Genomic DNA, 16,731 nt, shown 5'->3' on the forward strand with positions numbered 1-16,731 from the left:
AACCGGTACACCTTATATTTTTTCACTGTTTTTATCAAGAAAGGGTACTACATTTTATCAAATATCTTTTCTGCATCAATTGAGAGGATCATGTATTTTATCTCCATTCTTTTTATGTGGTATATTAATCGCTTTTACTATGTTGAATTGCTGTGGTAAATTGCACTTGGTCATGGCATATATAATGAGCTGTTGAATTCAGTTGACTAGTATTTTGCTGAGGAATTTTACATGTATAAAGAGATATTGGTCTGTAATTTTATTTTCTTTTGATGTTTTTGTCTGGCTCTGATATTAGGGTAATGGTCGCATCATTAATGAGTGAGAAAGTGTTTCCTCCTCTTCAATTTTTTGTAATAGGCTGAGAAAGTTGGTATTAATTCTTTGGATGTTTGGTAAAATTCACCCATGAAGTTGTCTGCTCCTGGACTTTTCTTGTTAGGAGGATTTTGATGACTGATTCAGTTTCATTACCTGTTATTGGTCTGTTAAAGTCTTCTCTTTCTTCTTGATTCATTTTAGGTAATTTGTGTGTTTCTAGAAATTTTTCCATTTCATGTAGTTTATCAACTTTCTTGGCATACTATGTTCATAGCACCCTTATAATCCTTTTTTTTTCTGTGAGGTTATTTCTGTTTTTTGTTATTCATGTCCTCTTTCTTTCCTTTATCAGGCTAGCTAGAGTTTAGTCAATTTTTTTGTCTTTTCAGAAAACCAACTTTTCATTGATTTTCCATATTTTGTTTATCTCTCCTCTAGTCTCTGTTATTTTTCCTTCTGCTCCCTTTGGCTTTAATTTGTACTTTTTCTACTTCTTCCTGGTTACTGATTTGAGATCTTTCTTCCTTTTTAATGTAAGCATTCATAGCTCTGTCTTTCTCTGTAAGCACTGTCTTTGCTGAATCCCATAGGTTTTTGTATGTTGTGTTTGTGGCTGTTTTTGAAAGATTTCTGAGTAAGCAACTACAAATAAGCCCTTATTTGAAAATATCAAGTTTATATCCAATAATATGTTCATACTTACCATGATTTGTTAGCTAATGTTCCTTATAATTTCAAGTGCTTTCTTAACTTGGAAGTGGGGTTAGAATTGCACCTGACTTGGAAATTTGTTTTTCTAGATTGACTTAAAATGGCAGCCTCAGAAAGGATTGTTTTATATTATCTTTTATTTCCAAGTAAAATACAATTGTTCTGGCTAATGTTGAAAAGTATCCAATTAACAATTTTTAGGGTGTCATGTATATAGTTATTCTGGTACAGAAATTCTGTATCAGTATTAAATACCCTGGTATCCTTTTCCTTCTAGTCCTTTCTTCCTTGTAGCCTCTCCTATTGAAATAGAGGGGTTTGAATATTGTTTTGAGTACTTACTGATTGGGATTTGTTTCTTCTTCTAGGACTTACTTATCTGGATCCAGAAACACACAGAAATAGAAACAGCAGACCTTATTTTAAAGCTGAAAAATAAGCTGGTATGTAGCCAAACCATATTAGATAAATTGACTTTTTTTGGTGAAGATATTTTCCTGTCATTTGCACTTCGAACCATGATGTGTCACAGAAGTCCTCATGAGAGGACTTGCGAGCAATCAGTTAATGGTAAATTTTCTGTGGTTCGAATGCCTGAAAATAGGTGGTTAATCAAGCAGATGATAATGATACCATATTATTCTAAAATAATTTACATAGAGCCTTGTAAGCTCTAAATATTTTGCCACTTATATTTAATACCACATTGCATGCCTAGATAGTATCTATAAGTTTACCTAAAAATATATATTTTTTTGCATGGTCAGGCACCAGGAATCGAACCCAGGTCTCTGAAATGGCAGGCGAGAACTCGGCCTGCTGAGTCACCGTGGCCTGCACTACCTAAAGTTTTTTTATTGAGCTCAGCTGTGTATTATTTAGATGGCATGTTCTTGCTTTTTCACATTTTCTATAAATTCTGATCTAAGTTAAGTCTGGAAGTTTCCAAATCATTGGACAATTAAAACTTTACTTAGAGAATATAATGTATTAATACAAGTTCATAAAATAATTTAATTGCTACTAAATGTTCCTTCTTTAGTTGCAGGCTGATCGAGAGCATTTACCTGTGAAACCTGACACTATGGAAAAGTTATGGACACACATAAATGCAGTTATCTTAGCATTGCCAGAGAATCTGCAAGGCATATTGCCTAAAACGGGCATGGCATGATATTTGCCAGGATTTTCCAGCTAAAAAGATTGTGTGCCATGAAACATAACCGACATTTCAACTAGACACACAAAGATCTCTCTCGGTGGAGCAGAAAGTGTGAATGCTAAATACAGGGTGGAAAGACTGTACTATATAAACAGGCCTTTTAGTGCTTTTTTTTTTTAAAGGATATCTGTGGTGATTCCACTTTAATAATGAAACACCAAAAGGGATTTCTGTGTTTTTAATCATGTACTAAAGTGCTCTTATGAGAGACTTGTGGAGCCATCGGCATAAATGATTCCAAACTGCAGTGCTGGCATTGCAGATATTTTTTTAAATTGGTGCTGCTTTGCCCAATCATGTTAAAACTCAGGGGGATATAAAAATAACATTCACACTGGCTGTCTTCTTCAGAAGAAGGAAAAGACTGAACTGTTCAAATATAGTTAGAAGTAATTGATGCTTATGTAGTGCCTTCTGTTGTCCTACGTGTTTCACAAAGCCCAGCTGCTAACCTTGAAGGTTTTTTTTATGCTTGATTATGACATGTAATTTTATAAGACATTCTGTAGAGTAATCATTGCTAAAAAATGTGTTTCTTGTCACACAGCATGTTTATCAGTAGGCATCATTTGTTTTCATTTGCCACTTAGGTTTTCACATCATTATTTTCATTACCATTTTCAAAATTTAATCTTATGAATTTCTCTAAAGGCATTAATTTGGTTATAGGGAGAAAGAGTTTATTTCCTCTTACCTTTTACTAATTGGGCCAATTTAGATTAATAAGCTTGAATGTTTTTCAGAGTCATTCTAATTATAAACCTCATAATCAGCTGTTTCTAAAACTGAAATATTTTTATTTAAATGCATTCAGAAGCCCTTTATAAGATTAATTTCCAGCATTAATTATTTGGTAGGTTTTCTTCCTCCTAATTAATATTTCTTAGAATACTCTCCCTACTGTTCTTTAACATGGGATCTTTTACCTGTATTACTGTTATAGCCAGGTTTTTATTTTGTTTTGTTTAGACTGTACTACCTTGCCCAAAATAGATGAATGTGGTTTGGTAGAATAAGATTGTTCAGTTTGCGTTTAAATGGAGTGTCATGTAAAAGCCACTGATTGAAATAGGCACATATAACATAGTTTATGCAAATAGTTGTGTCTTGAATTATCCTTTTCAGTAACCAAATTTAGTTGTTGTTGTTTTTTTTGTTTGTTTTTTGTAAAAAAATGAGTTCAAAAACTATCTTTTGTTCTCTTTTGGTATAACTCTTAAGGGCATGCTTGACCCAAGAAAGACTCCTTCTGTTTGTAACTGTGGTGTAAAGTCCAAAGGTGCCCTTTTCTCATGGATACAGTCTCTTGAAGCATACCTCAAAGTCATAGGGAATAAGACATTTCTTTGAAAGAAATTATCTGCCTTGGATCATATGAGTTATTTTGTGAAACAGTTGGCCTTACGGAAAAGGGGCAACTACTTTTATATGCTAAAGTATTTCATATCTTTCTGGGAAACCTTATTTAGGTATAAATGGTCATCTTATTAATTTTCAAATAGGTGTATTTTAATAATCTTACAATTTATATACAGTTTGTGACCAGAATTTGAAAGTTGTTAGTGTCATATCAAGGATATTTTCAATTATACCACTACAGGATATTTTTATTTGAAGTTTATTTTGTATAGCAAAGGATGCCAATTAGTATAATAATGATGTCTTCATATTTACTCTGTTTAACTGAAACCTAACACATGTTGAAAAACATATCATACTTACCAGGTTTATCTCTTAATTTCAAATTATGTTCTTGTAAAAATAACTTAAAATTGCATTGGGAATCTGAGAAAGACTGACTGATAACTTAATCTTTTTGTGCAGTTTTTCTTTGTTGTTGTTGTCTTTTTTTGAGAGAGAGAGAGACTTTCTTAATACCTGAACCCTGCCGTTTAATGTTAATGTTTACCTCAACCAGCATCAGAAGGAATCACTGCTCTGAGGATTTTATGTAATGTCTAGTGCCTTCTATTTACAGTGAAAGAGATGTTTTGTGAAGGCATTTATGGTCATTACTGAAAACAGAATTAAAGGCTGTGCATATTAAAACACTTGGATATCTTGTGTTATTTTTTAGTAGTGTAGGAGTTCTTAAAAAATGCATTTTAAATGAAAGTTGTGCATTACTGGGTTCCTTTTACTTCTTGACAGTTGTTTATTTTTATTTTTTAATGCAAACAAAAACCTTCTGTGTACTTTGCTTTGAATATGCAAATTGTCTAGTTTAGTAGCAGGTAGATCAGTTAAGTGATTTCCTATCCTTTATAACAGCTCATTGATTATATAAACTAAGCTGATGAAAATATTTTAGTTTAATAATCTAGGTATTATTAGATTCTCCTTCATTTGTAACCTTTTTTGTTTACTTTAAATCTCAAATTGTTTTTATTTCTTTCTCTTCTTTTTTAAAAGTAGCAACTTTCTAATATTCTTTGGATGTTAAATTACTTGTTAATAAGAAAATATATTCCCTGTTACTTTTTAGAAGTTATTGAGTAATAATCTTCTAAGTATATACAAAATGTTTCAGCTGATTTTTAAAGGATGGCATTAAAATTTGTCATGTTTTCACCTAATTCATTTGTTTCTATAAACTTGGAGTTTACTAATTTTTTCCTTTTCAGCGTAACTTGGGGAAAAAGTGATTTTAATTATTAAATACCAATTTTTGAAATATTAGTTCACTGAAAATAGTTGAAGAAGTTGAAGTGCCTCTCTATTTAAGAGTATCTTTTAAATAAAATATATTATATAAAATATTTAATGGCTAAATATAAAATATATAATGGCTAAATTTTCATAAATAACTTAATTGTCCATAAGATGTACAATATTGGATTTTAATTATTTGCCATCTGTAACTTCTTTGAATTGTGGCATTTACTATCGTATCATTAGAAATTAGAAGTCGTTAATAAAATAGAGCCTCTAGAATTTTTTCCAGTTGCACTTCCCTGTTTGTTTGAAATAGAGGATACTATTTGATACAATATACAGAATCTTGCTTCTAAAATTTATCCCACATCTAACTAATATTGAGGAAAACAAGTTTTAATCTAGCAGTTGGTTAATGAAACAGGTTTATGATGATTATTTTGAAGTTCTAACATTGCCTATGTCATGATGCACAGATATTGAGAGAAAAAAAGATGATAGTAGAATTCTATTATTTCTTATTCTCCAGTGTTGCTTCTGGATTACTGTACACCAGCCTTTTTTTAATTAATTAAAAAAATTAATAACAAACAAAACATTAAGATATCATTCCATTCTACATATACAATTAGTAATTCTTAATATCATCACATGGTTGCATATTCATCATTTCTTAGAACATTTGCATCCATTCAGAAAAAGAAATAAAAAGACAATAGAAAAAGAAATAAAACGAAAATAGAAAAAAAAATATTATACATACCATACCCCTTACCCTTCGCTTTCATTGATCACTAGCATTTCAAACTCAATTTATTTTAACATTTGTTCCCCCTATTTATTTTTATTCCATATGTTCTACTCATCTGTTGACAAGGTAGATAAAAGGAGCATCAGACACAAGGTTTTCACAATCACACAGTCACACTGTGAAAGCTATATCATTATACAATCATCATCAAGAAACATGGCTACTGGAACACAGCTCTACATTTTCAGGCAGTTCCCTCCAGCCCATTACATCTTGGATAACAAGGTGATATCTACTTAATGCGTAAGAATAACCTCCAGGATAACCTCTCGACTCTGTTTGGAATCTCTCAGCCATTGACACTTTGTCTCATTTTACTCTTCCCCCTTTTGGTTGAGAAGGTTCTCTCAGTCTCTTGATGTTAATTCTCAGCTCATTCTAGGGTTTTTCTCAGTCCTTTGATGCTGAGTCTCAGCTCATTCCAGGATGTTTGTCCCATGTTGCCAGGAAGGTCCACACCCGTGGGAGTCATGTCCCACGCAGAGAGGGGGAGGGTGGTGAGAATGCTCATCATATTGGCTGTAGAGAGAGGCCACACCTGAGCAACAAAAGAGGCTCTCTTGGGGGTGATTCTTAGGCCTAAATTTTAAGTAGACTTGACCTATCTTTTGTGGGGTTAAGTTTCATGTGAACAAACCCCAAGACTGGGGGCTCAGCCTATAGCTTTGGTTGTCCACACTGCTTGTGAGAATATCAAGAATTCAACTTGGGGAAGTTGAATTTCTCCCCACTCTCACCATTCCCCAAAGGGGGCTTGCAAATACTTTTCCAGTCGCTGATCAAATCATTCTGGGATTCATCAGGGGATCACTCTGGACAAACCAACAAAATCTCACGTGCTACCTGAGATTCCAAGTACTTACGACATTCTGATTGGCCTTTCTTGAGTGAAGGTTATCTTCTTGTAAGTTTGGACATTTTCATGGCCTTAGGACTGTAACTTATTAACTTAATAAATCCCCTTTATGAAAGCCAATCCATTTTTGGTATTGCATTCCAACAGCTTCAGCAAACTGAAACAACCACATTTTGTTTATCCATTCATCTATTGGACACTTGGATTGGTTCTACCTTTTGGCTGTTGTGAATAATGTTGCAGTAAATATTGGTGTACCAAGTATCTGATTGAGTCCCTGTTTTCACATTCTTTGAGTGCTATGATGGCTAGGTTCTGGTGTCAGCTTGGCCAACTGATTATGCCTAGATGCCTGGTCAGGCAAGCACTGGCCAGACTGTTGCTCCAAGGATATTTCATGGCTGGTTGATAAACCAGTAGGCTGGTGTATTAAATTATCAGTCAGTTGATTGCATCTGTGGCTGATTATATCTGTGATCAACTAAGGCATGTCTCCCACAATGAAATATTCCAATCAGTTAAAGGCTTTTAAGGAAGAAGAAAGGTTTTTTCACTGCTTCTTCAGTCAGTGAGCCTCTCTGGTATAGTTCTTCCAGACCTTCATCGGAACTACCAGCTTCACACCTGCCCTACAGATTTTGACTCTTCCATCCCCACAGTTATGTGAGACACCTTTATAAATCTCATATTTACAGATATTTCCTGTTGGTTCTGTTTCTCTAGAGAACCCTAACTAACACAGTCTCCTTAGGAGACTGGGGAGAAAGGAGGAAATATTAAACTTCCCGTCTGAGGAATTCCTGATATTTTCACAGGCAATGGGACAACCAATTCAATAGGCCAAGCCCTTGGTCTCATCCTTAGGAAACTTATTCCTGCAAAGGAAAAACTGAGCACACTTATAATTATGCCTAAGAATCACCCCCACAGAACCTCTTGTTGCTCAGATGTGGCCTCTTTAAGCCAACTCAGCAGATGAACTCACTGCCCTCCCTGCTATGTGGGACATGACTCCCAGTGGTGCAAATCTCCCTGGCAATTTGGAACGTGACTCCTGGGGATGAGCCGGCACCTGGCATCATGGAATTGTGAAAGCCTTCTTAACCAAAAGGGGGAAGAGAGGAATGAGACAAAAAGTTTCAGTGGCTGAGAGATCTCAAACGAGTCAAGAGATTATCCTGGAGGTTATTCTTATGCATTATAAACATATCTGTTTTTAGTTTTATGGTATATTGGAGTGGCTGGAGGGAAGTACCTGAAACTATTGCAGTGTATCCCAGTAGCCTTGATTCTTTAAAATAGTTTAACTATATAGTTTTTACAGTGTGACCATGTGATTGTAAAAAACAACAACCAACCTCATGTTACCTCTTAATGAATATACAAATCTCATTCCCAGTTTTCTGGTATGTTCCCCTTTTGAAAATCATTGTTATTTCCTATGTATCTGAAGTTTCTGTTACTGGAACACTTTTTGTTCATAACATAGAACAGGGTTCAGCAAACTTTTTCTATAAAAGACCACAGAGCAAATATTTTAAGCTTTGCAGGCCATATGGTCTCTTTTGCAACCACTCAAGGATGCCCTTGTGCGAAAACAGCCAGACAATATGTCAACAAATGGGTGTGACTGTGTGTCAACAAAATTTTATTTACACACAAAAAATAAAGCAAAAAGCACTTGGGCTGTTGCAGGACACAGAAACTACACTGATTTGTCAAAGGCCATCTTCTGAAGCCACCTCTGGGGTGCGAAGACAAGTAGAACTCCTTCCCTCCCCCATTTTAAATCTGGAGTCACAAGTGACAGGGTCTGGTACTCTTGATTTAATTCTTGTCACCTTTTTCATTATCATCCTCTGAGGGATAGGAATGCCACAGTGGCCTTTCCTCATAGAAGGATATGATGACCTGTGGGCACTTTGACATTGGCTTCCTCGGCAGGGACCATATCAGTCTCATCAGAGTTTTTCCAGTTTTTCAGGAATAGGAGTTCTCTCCTGGAGTTTGTAGCTCCAATATTCTGCTCTGCTCCAAACCCCAGACAAAGCTTCATGGCTTTTCCAACTCTTCTTTATTGTTTGTTTTACTCTGTTCTCTTTTCTTCAGGATGAAAGTCAGCTTTCTGCTTGCCTCACTCTGACTTACCTGTCTCATGTGCTATTTTCTGAGACGATAGATACTCAACAATGGGGTCAGAGCAGTGCAGGTTCTCTGTTGGCTCGCATATGTTGTCCTCATCTGAGGAACTCTTCCACTTCAGGAGGTACTCCACTTTGACCTTTACCACTCAATGGGCAAGAACCTTTTCCGCCACGTATTTCTCTTCCTCTTCCTCTTCCTCTAGTAGCTCTTTCACTTTCTTGTTATGTTTTTTTCCCATCAGACCCATCAGCTTTCTGATATAAAGGGTGACGCTGTTCACAGCAGCGCACAAGAGCCCGAAGAGAATCAGTGCTGTGCTACTGGCATGTTGTGTTGTGCCAGCAGGGGATGGAGCCCAGAAAAGCAATTAGCCAGGTGGCCATGGGTGACCCCCTAAATGAAGTGGTAAACCACAGGTCCTGGCCAGTGGCCTTCCCCTCTCCCTGTACTTTTAAAATTCAGTTTTATTTCTCCTCTTCATATTGGATAACTTTAATTGTCTTATCTTAAGTTCAGTGATCCTTTCTTCTCCCCACTCAAACCTGCTGTTGAACTCCTCTATTGAATTTTTCATGTTAGTTATTGTACAAAACATCCAGAATTTCTATTTGGATCTTCTTACAATTTCTGTCTCATTATGGAAGTTCTCATTTTGTTCAGATATTGTTTTCCTGATATCCTTTAATCCTTTTTTTATATGAAAAGATATTAGTATTTTACTATATAACATATTAGTAAATACACCAGATTATGTTTTCTCAAATGGAAAATAAGGCAAAAGATAACATTTCTCTTTAATTTCTAAAGAGAACTTGAAAATCATCTCTCTTTTGGGGGATTCAGTTTCGTACAATGTCTGTGATACTGTCCATGAGGATACCAACGGTGCTTAGTAATAAAGAATATTTTACTAAGCTATTCTATCATGAGTCCTTGCTTAAGATGTTCTTTTTCTTCTAATCTGATTTTCAGCACTTGGTCATGTGTTTCTTCATTACTATGCCCAGGATCTGCTTGAGGGATAAGTTTTGTGTGTTCATATGGAATATCTGCAGAAAGGTGGTAGCGTACTATCGTCCTGCCATTAGATGTCAAAACAAGTTCTACTTTGCAATTATAGTCATCTAGAAGAGAAGAGTATGTAGATTTATGAGAAACACAATATAAAGCTCCATTTTGGATTAGAAATAAATGTTTCAAGATCTACTTGATATTGCCCATTTTACTGCTGCTATTGCCATGGTGAATTCAAGGTTATTTATTGGATGGTATAAAAAGATGTTTTAAAGAGAGACTGCTTTAAAAATCTGCTTTGAGAGACACATATTTTCAGGCCCCCACAGATGTTCACTGTGAACCCGCCATCTTGTCCCCGATATCCTTTATTCTTTGTTCATGTTTTTCCTTAGTTCATTGATCCTATTTAAGGGAATTGGTCTAAGATATTTGATTATTAATTCCTATGACTGAAATTCCTCCAGGATAGTTTCTGTTCAATTCTTTGTTGCTTTGACTAGGCTATACTTTCTTGGCTCCTTCTATGTTTTATAATTTTTTGTTTAGGACTGCAGATGCTAAGATTTAAAGTCACTCTGGAATCCTAGTTTTCCACTCCTCAATCCTTAAGGTTTTCTCATTTTTACTTGATGAAGGTTATTAAGGTATCCAATGACATGATATGCTGGGCCTCCCAAAATAATTAAAGGTTCATGTTCTCCAATAGAAGCTGGTGGGAAGTCACTGCTCCCAAGAGTATCAAAACTGAGGTCAGCCTGTGCACTGATTCCACAGGGATTTGCCAGACCAAAAATAAAATAAAGCTGGGGGTTGGGAGATAAAAAAACAAAACAGAAAAGTTGCCCGCCTTGCCTCTTCAAGTCTTCTAGTGGATATTTCTGGGAAAACAGGAGCTAATGCTGCTGATAAGATCAAAACAGGCTTGTATCTGGCCTGTCCCCTTAGGGATCTGCCAGACCAACTCTAGTACCCTGGTACCTCATCTTCTTGGAGGAAGAGGTTTTCTCTTTTGGCCTGGGCCCTACTGACTGCTCCTGGAATCTGGGCCACCATTTCCAAAGCTGCTTCTGTTTCCACAGCTGCAGTGGAACCATATGGTGGGTGGTTGGTGACTCATGTATGCCCTCACTGACAAAACTTGAACTCTCAGTAGCCTCTCCCTTCATTCGGCACCACCATGATTGTCCTAAATGTCTAATCTGGTTCCAGGATTGCCATCTACTTAATTCCAAACTCTTTTTCCAGTTCACTTGTTTTTCTGGTGGAGAGAGCAATTTGTAGAACGTTCTGCTTTACCATTTTGCATCTGCACTCTCTGCTGCCATTGAGATTTTAGCTTTTAGTTCCTTAATGACATGTGTTGAATATTTTTTCTTATGCTTATCAGCCATCTGTCTATCTTCTTTGGTGAAGTAGCTGTTTTAATCTTTTGCTCCTTTTAAAAATTGGGTGGTTTAGTTTCTTGTGGTTGAGTTTTGAGAATTCTGTATGTATTTTAGATATAAATTGTTTCTCAGATATGTGGTTTGCAAAGATTTTTTTTCCCCACTCTGTGACTTGTATTTTCATTTTCTTAACAGTGTGTCTCAAAGAGCAGCAGATTTAAATTTTGATGCAATATACTTTATCAATTTGTTTTTTTATGGATTGTGCTTTTGGTGCCATGGCAATTTTCCTAACCCAAGGTCACAACAGTTTTTTCCTATATATCTTCCAGAAATTTAATTGTTTTAGGTCTTACATTTAGTTTATAAATGATTTGGAATTTTTTTTTTTTTACATAGTGTATAAAATGGATTGAAGTTCACCTTTTTCCTCATGTGGTTATCCAATTGTTCCAGCATCTGTTATTTAGAAGGTGATCCTTTTTCAAAAATCAATTGCATTGCTCTTTCACATTGTTAAAAATCAGTTGTCAATACATGTGTGGGTTTATTTTTGGACGCCCTATTTTATTCTTTTGGTTCTTTTACCTGTGTTTATACCAATACTATATTGTCTTAATTACTTAATTACTATAACTTTGAAATTTGGTAATACCAGCCTTCCAGCTTGGATCTTATTTTTTTTAATTGTTTAGGCTGTTTTACGTACTTTGCATGTCATATGAATTTTATGTATCAGTTTGTGAATTTCTACAAAAATTCCTGATGGGATTTTGATTGGGATTGCATTGAATCTACAGATAATATGAGTAGAAATGACATTTTAACAGTATTGAATATTTTGATCCCTGAAAAAAAGCATATATCAGACTGTACAGGTGGTTCAGTGGTAGAATGCTTGCCTGCCATGCAGGAGACCTGTGTTCAATGCCTGGCCCATGCATGCCACCTTCCACCCTCCCCCCTTGTTCTAGTTTGCTAGCTGCTGGAATGCAATATACCAGAAACAGAACAGCTTTTAACAAGGGGAATTTAATAAGTTGCTAGTTTACAGTTCTAAAGCCGAGAAAATGTCCCAATTAAAACAAGTCTATAGAAATGTCCAATCAAAGGCATCCAGGGAAAGGTACCTTGGTTCAAGAAGGCTGATAAAGTTCAGGGTCTCTCTCTCAAGTGAGGAGGCATGTGGTGAACACAGTCAGGGCTTCTTTCTCAGCTGGAAGGGCACATGGCGAACATGGCATTGTCATCTGCTAGTTTTCTCTCCTGGTTTCGGGTTTCGTGAAGCTCCCCAGGAGGCATTTTCCTTCTTCATCTCCAAAGGTCGCTGGCTGGTGGACTCTGCTTCTCGTGGCTATGTCGTTCTGCTCTGCTCTCTCTGAATCTCTCTCTCCAAAATGTTTCCTCTTTTATAGGACTCCAGTAAACCAATCAAGACCCACTCAAATGGGTGGAGACATGTCATCCCCTAATCCAGTTTAACAACCATTCTTGACTAAATCACATCAACCAGGGGGATGATCTCATTACAGTTTCAAATATACAGTATTGAATAGGGATTATTCTACCTTTATGAAATGGGATTTATATCAAAACATGGCTCTTCTTAGGGGGCATACTTCCTTTCAAACCAGCACACCTCTCCCCCCAAAAAAACATATCTCCATTTATTAGTTATTAATTTCTCTCAAAAATATTTTTTAATTTTCAGGGTCCCAATCTTTCAAATCTTCTGTCAGATTTATTCCTTAGCAAGTCATATTTTTCATGTTATTTGTTATTGTAAATGCTATCTTTTTTTAAATTTCAATTTCGGATTGTATATTTCACTTAAAAATGCTAGTGTGTATAGAAATACAGCTGATTTTTGTATATTGAACTTGATTCCTGCAATCTTGCTAAACTCACTTATTTGATATAGGAACTTTTAAAAATAGATTTAATCAGATATTTTGCATACAAGATCATGCCTTTTGGAAAGAGACTGTTTAGTTCCTCCTATCTAATTTGGGTGACTTATATTTTTCTTTCCCAATTGCACTGTCGAGAAGTTCTGTAACAATATTGAATAGCATTGGTGAGAGTAGAAATCATTTTCTTGTTTCTGATCTTAAGGAGAAATCATTTAGTCTTTCATTAGGTTTGATATTAGCTGTAGTTTTTTGTGTGTTTTTTGTCGATTTATTTTTTTATCAAGTTTAGCAAGTCCCCTTCTATTCCTAGTTTCCTGAGAACTTTAATCAGGAAGGAGTGTGAAATTGTTTATCTACATCTATTGAGATGATCTTGTAGTTTTTCATTTTTTAGTTTGTTCATATGTTTAATTTGCCAACATTGATTTTTGAATGTTAAACCAATCAAGCATTCCAGGAATTAACTTCTCTTGGTTCTGATGTGTTTTGCTTTTTATATAATTTTGGATTTGATTTGTTGAAATTTTGTTTAGATATTTTGTGTCTGTGTTCATGGTGGCCATTTGTTTTTAGTTGTTTTGTAATATCTTTGGTTTTGGTGTCTGGATAATGATAGCCTCATAGTGTGTGTTGGAAAATATTCTGTACTCTTAAATGTAATGGAAGAGTTTTTTTGGAGTTGGAATTATTTCTTCTTCAAATATTTAGTAGAATTCACCAGTAAAGCAATTGGGCCTGCTTTCTTTGTGGGAGGACTTCAACTACAGGTTCCATTTAAAAAATAGGCATAAGATATTTATTTTTCTTTATTAGAGAAGTTGTGGGTTTACAGAACAATTATGCATAAAATATGGGATTCCCATACACCACCCCACTGACTACAACTTGCATTGATATTGAATATTTGTTACAATTGATGATAGCATTATTTTCTTTTTTGTAGCAGTTATAAGTTACTTAATTAATACAAGATAATAACTATCTTACCAATAAATCTGCTGTAGTCAGTGGTTAAATTCTCCCATGTTTTTGTTCATTCCTCTGTCTTGCAGGACTTGGGATGATGACCACTCTGGCTTTTTTAAGCTAAGGAGGGACATATATATTATGGGAATAGAGAATGGATTATTTTGCTTGGCATTTAAAATGCTCCTTGCTTTCAGGATGGGGCTGACCCATCATTATTTTTTTGTTAGTTGTCCAGGGCAGGCCAAAAGTACTGCAAAGTGGAAGTTGACTGCCTACCTGCTGGGTTTTACGACTCAACTGGCATAGGCACGATCCAGAGGCTTTAAGTCTTTGAGAAATAAACAAGTAAATTGAGAATTATAGATTCAAGTAAAAGAAATAGAAGAATCTTGATTATGGCATTTATAAGTGAACATAACTATGTTATACTGGAGAAATAGCTTTTTTTTTTTTTATAGATTCCCACACATGGGTACAGATTTCCTGTATCCATCTAGCTAGCCTATGTTGTCCAATGTCCTTAGGGCCTTTGGGAGAAGTTTTGTTTGAGACAGCATAATATGGAATTTTGTGAAATCTGGCTGCAACCTGCATAAGAACAACCTCTAGGATGACTTCTATTTAACATCTCTTAACCATGGAAACTCTATTTTTTTTCATTTTCTCCCCCTTTGATCCAAATCTTTTTCTGAATCCATCACCAATTAATGCTCAGTAATAATCCTTCAGTGGCAGAGGGGCTCTTTCCTGGACTCATGCCCCATGTATGAGGGAAGGTAGTAGGTTTATTTGCTGTTTGGCTTAGAAAGAAGGCACACTTGAGCAACAAGGATGTTTTCAGGGGTGTGACTTTTTGGCATTACTTAGTCTTGGTTTTGTTATTATAGAATTAAGGTTGAAAACAACCTTATGACAACAAGGGCATATTTATATCCTGTAGAATTATGTAGATATATATAGTTCAAGATGTCCAAAAGAATCTCCTGTAAGTCAAGACACCTGAACTTGTCCCACCTTTACATTTCTTTTATTCAAAAATATTTATTGAAAGTGATTAGTTTCCTTGACGTCAATATTTGCCTCTGCCTCCAAAATGGCTTTTTTCTTTTACTTGTTATTGAGTCAGGGGATCTTTCTCTGGATGTCTTTTTTTTTTTTTTTCCTCTGGATGTCTTAATTTGGACATTCTTACATCCTTAGAATGGTAAACTTGCACGTTAATAAATTCCCTTTGTAAAAACCAACCCATTTCTGGTATATTGCATTTCTACGAGCACTAACAAATCAAAACAACATCTTAAACTAATAACCACCCAGTTCAGCTAGTACCAATCAAACTTCAGCTCTGTTTTATTATTTTAGTGGTTACTTTAAGGTATATGGTACATACTTTTAATTATCACAGACAGTCTTCAAGTGATACTGTACTGTTTCATGTATAGAATAAGAACTTTATAATTGTGTACTTCTATATCTCTGCTTCCAACCTTTATGATATATTTGTCTTGCATTTTACTTTCCCATATCTTATAAACCTCTGTGCTGGTTTGAAAGGATTATGTGCCCTAAGAAAGCCATGTATTAACCCTGATCCATCTTGTAGAGGAAACCATTTATTTAATCCTTATTCAGCACTGTACGTTGGGAATTTGATTAGATTATCTCCACAGAGATGATTCACCTGATTTTTATAGTAACCTTTGATTAGAGAGAGATGGGACTCCACCCATTCCATGTGGGTCTTGATTAGTTTATTGGAATCCTTTAAAAGAGGAAGCATTTTGGAAAAAGCTTGAGAGCCACAAGAACCACAGAGCCCAAACAGTCAGAGACCTTTGGAAATGATGGAGAAAAACGCCCCTGGGGGAGCTTAATGAAACAAGAAGCCTGGAGAGAAAGCTAGCAGACATTGCCATGTTTATTATGTGCCTTTCCAGTTGAGAGAGAAACCCTGAACATTATCGGCCTTCTTTTTAAAAATTTTTTTTATTAATTTAAAAATTAAAAAAGAACATGACAAGAAACACAAACATTCTTAACATATGATCATTCCATCCTACATATATAATCAGTAATTCACAATATCACATAGTTGCATATTAATCATCATGATAATTTCTTAGAACATTTGCATCAATTCAGAAAAAGAAATAAAAAGACAACAGAAAAAGAAAAACAAAAACAAAAAAAATTATACACACCATACCCCTTACCCCCTCCCTTTCATTGATCACTAGCATTTCAAATAAAATTTATTTTAACATTTGTTCTCCCTATTATTTATTTTTATTCCATACGTTCTACTCATCTGTTGAGAAGGTAGATAAAAGGATCATCAGACACAAGGTTTTTACAATCACACAGTCACACTGTGAAAGCTGTATCAGTATTCAGTCATCATCAAGAAACATGGCTACTGGAACACAGCTCTACATTTTCAGGTAGTTCCCTCCAGCCTCTCCATTATATCTTGAATAACAAGGTGATATCAACTTATTGCGTAAGAATAACCTCCAGGATAACCTCTCAACTCTGTTTGGAAACTCTCTGCCATTGACACTTTGTCTCATTTCACTCTTCCCCCTTTTGGTCGAGAAAGTTCTCTCAATCCCTTTGATGCTGAGTCTCAGCTCATTCTAGGATTTCTATCCCATGTTGCCAGGAAGGTATACACCCCTGGGAGTCATGTCCCACGTAGACAGGGGGAGAGTGGTGAGTTTGCTTGT

General features: G+C 35.5%; 1 protein-coding gene and 1 pseudogene across 2 annotated transcripts in view; one reads left to right on the forward strand and one right to left on the reverse strand.

Annotated features, from left to right (window-relative positions):
* Positions 1-4,821, forward strand: part of DENND6A (DENN domain containing 6A) — a 143,899-nt gene extending 139,078 nt beyond the window's left edge. For both annotated transcript variants that reach the window (XM_077128906.1, XM_077128907.1), the window contains exons 19-20: positions 1,401-1,475; positions 2,075-4,821. In XM_077128906.1, the coding sequence (XP_076985021.1) occupies positions 1,401-1,475; positions 2,075-2,206 (207 nt within the window). In that variant the 3' untranslated portion in view covers positions 2,207-4,821. The remainder of the gene's footprint in view (positions 1-1,400; positions 1,476-2,074) is intronic.
* A 4,647-nt stretch (positions 4,822-9,468) lies between these two features.
* On the reverse strand, positions 9,469-9,962 carry LOC143657017 (large ribosomal subunit protein mL42 pseudogene; annotated as a pseudogene).
* Positions 9,963-16,731: the final 6,769 nt, after the last annotated feature.

Source organism: Tamandua tetradactyla, chromosome 15 (assembly GCF_023851605.1).
Source record: "Tamandua tetradactyla isolate mTamTet1 chromosome 15, mTamTet1.pri, whole genome shotgun sequence".
Lineage (NCBI taxonomy): Eukaryota > Metazoa > Chordata > Mammalia > Pilosa > Myrmecophagidae > Tamandua > Tamandua tetradactyla.